Raw genomic sequence first — 7361 nt, forward strand, 5'->3', positions numbered from 1 at the left:
ATGTTCGCCATTATTGAAATTTTTTTGAATCATACACTCCTCTCCATACACTTCTACAACTTTGTGTAGGCCTCTGAGCAGCTTTTGGCAAAATTTGATGTAGATTCATGTCAATGCGATGACCACACACTACACACGTTCCTTCCAAGCACTGCTGTAAACAGCAGAAGTGAGCTAGAATGTTAAAACAATGCAGAGTTCAAGGTCAATCTTTGCCAAATAACTTCACTCTGCGTGCTTTAGCTTTGTTACTATAGCAACAACCCAGATACTTATTGATCAGACCACTTATTTTCCCAAATACAATAATGTAATAATAGAAAGAAAAAGTTATTTTTCTTAAATTTGCATGATTAGGTTGATGACGCTGGAAGTAATGAAGCTACGATAATGCTAATGGTAATAATGTGGGAGCTTCAAAGTGGTCACTAACGCTGCTAGAAATAACAGCTAAATCATAGTCAATCTACAACATACCATCTTCGATAATCTTATATAAGGAAAGACCACATTGGATGACATTCATTATGCTTTAATATAAGAACATGATGATAATGGCTGGCATGCCCTTGATCAAAGCATGCACATTCAGAGCTGATCTGGGGTTAAACAATGACAGCTAAAGTGAAGAATATGATGATGTACCACAAGTTGTTTTTAATACTGTTTATCTAGTAAAATGAATATTGACTAAGATTTGCAGCAGGTTATATGAGAAACTTAACGAATTCCCTGCAGTGGTGAGTCAATTCTCACTAGGTCAGTTAGTTACTTGTCTTGGTCATTGCCTCTGTGAGGCCCAAAGTTCGTAGATCATGCTTCACCACCTTATCCCATGTCTTCCTGGGATTGCCTCTGCCATACGTTCCCTACACAGTTAGAGATTGGTACTTCTGTACACAACTGTCCTCCAAATTCTGTTGAGGTCAACTCTTTATCTTCCATACCTTTGGAATCAATAAAATAAGAACTAGCTGAGTGTTGAGGTTCGTGTAACCTGAGCTTGCTGGCCTTGTACTAAAATTGGAAGCCATTGTTATAATAACAGCAAGCTGGCAGAATTATTAGTACACTGGACAATATGGCGAGTTGATAGAATCATTAGCAGACTGGACAAAATAATTAACATTTTAGATTCTGAGTTCAAATTCCATCAAGACTGACTTTACTTTACATTCTTTTGGGGTTGATAAAATATGTACCAGCTGATTATGAAGGTCAATGTAATTGATTTAATCTTGTCCCTGAAATTGCCGGCCGTGTGCCAAAATTTGAAACCAATGAGGAAAACACTAAAATTGATTACTTACCAATTTCGGCCAAATATCTGTACATTTTCACCATTCTCATAATGTTTCTTGTGGTGTTTATCATAGCAAGTACACTCTGAGATTTTTACACATATTCCAATATTGTTCATCAATGTACCTTCTGGACACTGACATCCAGATACACAGCCAGTTTTGCATTGTGACAAGTCCTTATCTAAGTCATGACATGATGTCAGGCATGAAGATTTACAGCTCACATATTCCTGACCTGTACCTTCAGGACATGATATGCCTATAATGATATTGAAAATGTATAATTTAAACTTTAACAGTAACATGGAAAACATGAAAACAAACAAGGAACCAATAATTTAAGGTCATTGAAATTAGTAACTGAGTAACTAAACCATAGTGGAAAATAATAAATACTTCTACACACACACACACACATATTTATATATATATACTTAAGATGACTCAAACTCCATGACAGAAGTTCCTCTGGTGGAGAGCATTGGTCAGTGAGAGTCCTGTGTCAGTACCATATAAAAAAGAACTAGTGCTGGTGGCATGTAAGGCATCCCTGTGGTGCTACATAAGGACGTGTGCAGTGTCACATAAAAGCACCTGTGGGGTGCCATGCAAAAGCACACAGCACTCTCTGTAAAGTGGGTGGTGTTAGGAAGGGTATCCAACCATGCCAAACCATGCCAAATCAGACTGGAGCCTGGTGCAAATTCTGCTGCACAACTGACAGTCCTCTTTGCAGTGATACACTGTAGGCTTTGCAGACAGGAGTGTCTGAACCTCAGCATCATTTTCATCAAACCAGTCCCTCTGATTGTATGTAGTATATCGCATGATTTCAGCCATGCATTGAAAGACCTGGTCTCAAAATTCCCCTCCAAGTTGTAATACCATTGATACCGTATAAATGATTCTGAAGCTTCTATGGACATTCGGGTGTTGAGATATTCCAGCTGGCTCTTTTCTTTCTTCCATTCTAATTACCTTCTGGAATTTTGCTTGCATCAAACAATGGTCTGTCCAAAACTGATCTGTGAAAGGTCATCACATCACATATGTCATAGACATCACAGTTCTGAATGATAACTTAGGTAATCATGGGTCAATGTTCATGGTAGCATTGCAGGATCCTTTCGGCAGCTCTGATACAAACATTTCAGAGTGTTTGGGTGTCAACCTGAGGACAGTGCAATCTGAGGACATGTACCGAGAGTGATAAAAAGAGTGATTCATCTTCCCACAAGACCTCAGACTCAACACGGATGCCTACATCAAGTGCCTGGAGGAGGTAGTGTTGCTCTGATTCAAGAGGGTGGCTACTGGAAGACTATATCTGGCAATAGGACTCTGAACCATGCCACACAAGCAAGGAGAACCCAGTCATGGCTGTCAGACAATTTTTGCGACCACGTCACCCCTAACATCTGGCCACCTAACTCCACAGACTGCAACCTCCTTGATTATTATGTGTGGGGTGCAGTTGAACGACAGACCAACAAAACTCCTTGTAACACCAGAAATGAACTGAAGGCTAGGATTATTGCAGCATTCACCAACTTAAACAAGGAGACTATCCAGAAGAGTTGCAGGAGATTCCAAAGTCCTGTAGAGGCCGTGGTTGAAGCCAATGCCGATTTTATTGAATAAATTCACTCTTTAGTATTTCAAGATATTTTTATGTAATTTTGGTAAATGTATCTGTTTAAATGAGATGTCAGTGTAATTTAGATGACAACATATTCATCACACCCTGTATGTATATATATATATATATATATATATATATATATATATATATATAGTTTGCCCTCTATTATTTATCTTGTTTCTCTCCATGAAATTCAATTGAATTCAGTTGTTGTCTTAAATTCATGCTTATTCATTTTCTAAGCTTCCTAAATTCATGCTACGTTATATTCTAATCACCTAGAATTCATTGCTCTTTTAAAAATTACGATTTATGCATTGTTGTCTCTCAAATATTTAAAATCTACAATTAAGAGCCCTATCTACTCGCTGGCGGTACCTACCCACCCCTACCCATTTTCCTTTATTCAAAAATTCTTATCGCTCCTTAAAATTATGGCTTTTAAGTGTTGATTTCTCAGCCCAAGAATTACAGCGTGATGTGCTGCTTGACTGGTCCCCCCTCTCTCTCTCTCTTTATATATATATATATGATGATGATGATGATCTTTTCTCCCGCCATGCCTCTGTCTACCCCTCCATCCTCTCTCTCTCTCTCTCTCGTAGTTTTTCCTTAAGGTCTTCAGGTTCTGGCTATATATAAATGAGAAACCCATTCTAAATTATCTCGCTGACATACTATGACGAAATCTCCAAGATGCAGATAAGATAGAGATTTTTTTATTTATTTACGGCCTCAAACATCTCATACCTTCGCGCTTTAGTTTGCCCTCTATTATTTATCTTGTTTCTCTCCATGAAATTCAATTGAATTCAGTTGTTGTCTTAAATTCATGCTTATTCATTTTCTAAGCTTCCTAAATTCATGCTACGTTATATTCTAATCACCTAGAATTCATTGCTCTTTTAAAAATTACGATTTATGCATTGTTGTCTCTCAAATATTTAAAATCTACAATTAAGAGCCCTATCTACTCGCTGGCGGTAACCCGCCCTCCCACCCCCTCCACCGGAAGTTCATTCCTCTGTCATCCTACCCCCTCCACCGGAAGTTCATTCTTCTGTCATCCTGTCAACCTCGGCTGTCTCCCGGAACCCATCTAGTGGCCTTGGCCATCCTCTCCCCTACCTTTGGGTAGCGCATTAAGTTTGAGAAATGTTTGCAGGTTGTAGGTACTGTTTTGCTTATGAATTCTTCCAATTGCAAGTTTTCTTTTCAGGTACACGACACTGCTTTTCCCCTTCCCAGGCTACAGGCCCACACCCCCAACACCCATACTGTTAGGATTGGCACTCTCAACGTCGGCACGCTGAAAGGTAGATCTGGTGAAATTGTTGAGATGCTTGAATGGAGACGCGTAGATATGTGCTGCATCCAGGAAGTAAGATGGAGAGGAGGTTCTGCGAGGTTCCTCACAGGCAAAGAACACAGGTACAAGATTTTCTGGGCAGGGAACACTGACGGGGTCGGGGGCGTAGGAATACTTCTAGCGGAGAAATGGGTGGATAAGGTAATCGAGGTCGTTAGAGTAAGTCACAGAGTACTTAAGATCAGATTAGTGCTTCATCATAGATTAGCTACTGTCATCTCAGCCTATGCACCTCAACCGGGGCTACCAGATGGTCTGAAAGACCAATTCTATGACACCCTCTTGCAAACTAACTCGTCGACGAGTGACAGGGACCTTCTCTTTGTGGCTGGAGACTTCAACGGTCATGTCGGACGTCGTGCTGGAGGCTTCCATGGCATACATGGAGGCTATGGCTTCGGTTCCCGCAACGAGGAGGGAACCAGACTGCTGGAGTTCTGTGATGCAACCAATCTTATGGTCTGCAATACCAACTTCAGGAAACCTGCCAGTCACCTAGTCGCCTACCGCTCCGGCAGACACTCTAGCCAAATCGACTACATCCTCGCCAGAAATAGGGAAAGAGGGCGGCTTATAAATGCCAAAACCTACCCTGGCGAAGAATGTACCCCACAACATAGATTAGTAGTTAGCGACTTTGGGATCAAGGCAAAATGGGTGCCCAGAATTAGACAGGCTTGGAGAAGAAGGGTGTGGAAGCTTAAAGACCCTGCAAACGGACAGAGACTTAGAGACAAGTTACTTGAAGCATTTAACGAAATAGAAGGGGATATAGCATCATACAACGTGGAAGACAATTGGAGATTTCTGCGGGAGAACCTGTTGAAAGCCACCGACCAGATTTGTGGGTGGTGTAAGGTCCCCTCCCAACCCAGAGTAACGTGGTGGTGGAACAAGGAGGTAGACAGGGCTATTAGACAAAAGAAACAGGCTTGGAAGGACTGGAAGAACGGTGGTAGCAGGGAATTGTACCAATGTGCCAGAAGGGAGGCTAGGTGACAGGTTTATTTAGCCAGAGGGGAAGCAGATAAGGAAAGATTTGCCAATGTTCTGCGCCGTGAGGACCAAAGACTCGAGGTATTTCGTGTTGCAAGACAGTGTAGGAGAGAGAATAATGATGTTGTAGGAGAGAAATGTGTTCGCATGGATGATGGTACGCTTGCATTAAATGAGGATGCAAAGAAAGAGGTCTGGAGATGCCACTACGATAGATTGCTTAATAAAGAGAATGAATGGGAGAAAGAGAGCCTGCCGTATGTCGACCCAATAGAGGGACCAGCTATCCGAGTTGATAGTACCAGGGTAGATAAAGCAATTAAGAGTATGAAGACCGGGAAAGCCCCCGGCCCATCAGGAATCACTGCAGAGATGCTCAAAATATCTGGCAGTGTTGGCTATAGCCTAGTCACCCGTATTACGAACCAGGTGATACACGAAGGAGTCATACCCAATGACTGGTGTAGCAGCATCATAGTCAACTGCTACAAAGGTAAAGGTGACGCTTTAGATACAAATAATTACAGAGGCATCAAGCTGTTAGATCAGGTTATGAAAGTTACAGAGAGGGTCATAGCCCAACTAATTAGGGAGCGAATCAATTTAGATGAGATGCAGTTTGGGTTCGTGCCAGGTAAAAGCACTACTGATGCCTTATTTCTAGTGAGACAGTTGCAGGAGAAATACCTAGCTAAGGATAAACCTCTGTACCTGGCTTTCGTTGACATGGAGAAAGCCTTTGACAGGGTCCCCCGATCCCTTATCTGGTGGTCAATGAGGAAACTTGGGATAGAAGAATGGTTAGTGAGAGCTGTGCGAGCCATGTACAGAGATGCTGCCAGTAAGGTGAGGGTTGGAAATGAGTACAGCAATGAATTCCGGGTAGAGGTAGGGGTCCACCAAGGTTCCGTCCTCAGCCCCCTCTTATTTACCATAGTCCTCCAGGCAATCACAGAGGAGTTCAAGACAGGTTGCCCCTGGGAGCTCCTCTATGCTGATGACCTTGCCCTAATTGCGGAGTCACTATCAGAACTAGAGGAGAAGTTTCAGGTGTGGAAGCAAGGTCTAGAATTGAAGGGCCTTAGAGTCAACCTAGCTAAAACCAAAATCCTAATAAGTAGGAAGGTAGATAAAACACAAACCCCTTCAGGTAGATGGCCCTGCTCAGTATGTAGAAAAGGAGTAGGTAGTAACTCTATAAGATGTACCCGGTGCAAGCTATGGACACATAAGAGGTGCAGCAACATCAAAGGCAGGTTAACTAGCAAGTTAGTTTTTGTTTGTGGCAGATGTTCAGGTGCAATAAAGACTGCAAACAAACAGGAAACAACTTCTATCTCATTCCAGGGTGAAAAACTAGAGGTAGTCGATAGCTTCCGCTATCTGGGCGACCAAGTTAGTAGTGGGGGTGGGTGCGCTGAAAGTGTAGCTGCTAGAATAAGAATAGCCTGGGCAAAGTTTAGAGAGCTCTTACCCCTGCTGGCGACAAAGGGACTCTCACTCAGAGTAAAAGGCAGACTGTATGACGCATGCGTACGAACAACCATGCTACGTGGCAGTGAAACATGGGCTGTAACTGCTGAGGACATACGTAAGCTCGCAAGGAATGAAGCCAGTATGCTCCGTTGGATGTGTAATGTCAATGTGAATACCCGTCAGAGTGTAAGTATCTTGAGAGAAAAGCTGAACATTAGAAGCATCAGTTGTGGCGTGCAAGAGAGACGATTGCGCTGGTATGGACATGTGGTGAGAATGGAGGAGGATAGCTGCGTGAAAAAGTGCCACACCCTAACAGTTGAGGGAACCCGTGGAAGAAGTAGGCCCAGGAAGACCTGGGCTGAGGTGGTGAGGCAAGACCTTCGTACATTGGGCCTCACCGAGGCGATGACTACTGACCGAGACCTTTGGAAATGTGCTGTGCGTGAGAAGACCCGGCAAGCCAAGTAAGATCGTTGCCAGTGCCCCTGGACTGGTTCTTGTGCGGGTGGCACATGAGATGCACCATTTTGAGCGTGGCCGTTGCCAGTACCGCCTGACTGGCTCCTGTAGG

The 7361-nt window shown here is 42.9% G+C and overlaps 1 protein-coding gene across 1 annotated transcript in view; it reads right to left on the bottom strand.

Annotated features, from left to right (window-relative positions):
* Positions 1-7361, bottom strand: part of LOC106867733 (SCO-spondin) — a 114250-nt gene that overhangs the window by 47599 nt on the left and 59290 nt on the right. The window contains exon 17 of the mRNA XM_089340674.1: positions 1311-1563. Within this exon, the coding sequence (XP_089196800.1) occupies positions 1311-1563 (253 nt within the window). The remainder of the gene's footprint in view (positions 1-1310; positions 1564-7361) is intronic.

The sequence above is a fragment of the Octopus bimaculoides genome, chromosome 2 (genome assembly GCF_046866305.1).
Source record: "Octopus bimaculoides isolate indiv1 chromosome 2, ASM4686630v1, whole genome shotgun sequence".
NCBI classification, from domain to species: Eukaryota; Metazoa; Mollusca; class Cephalopoda; order Octopoda; family Octopodidae; genus Octopus; species Octopus bimaculoides.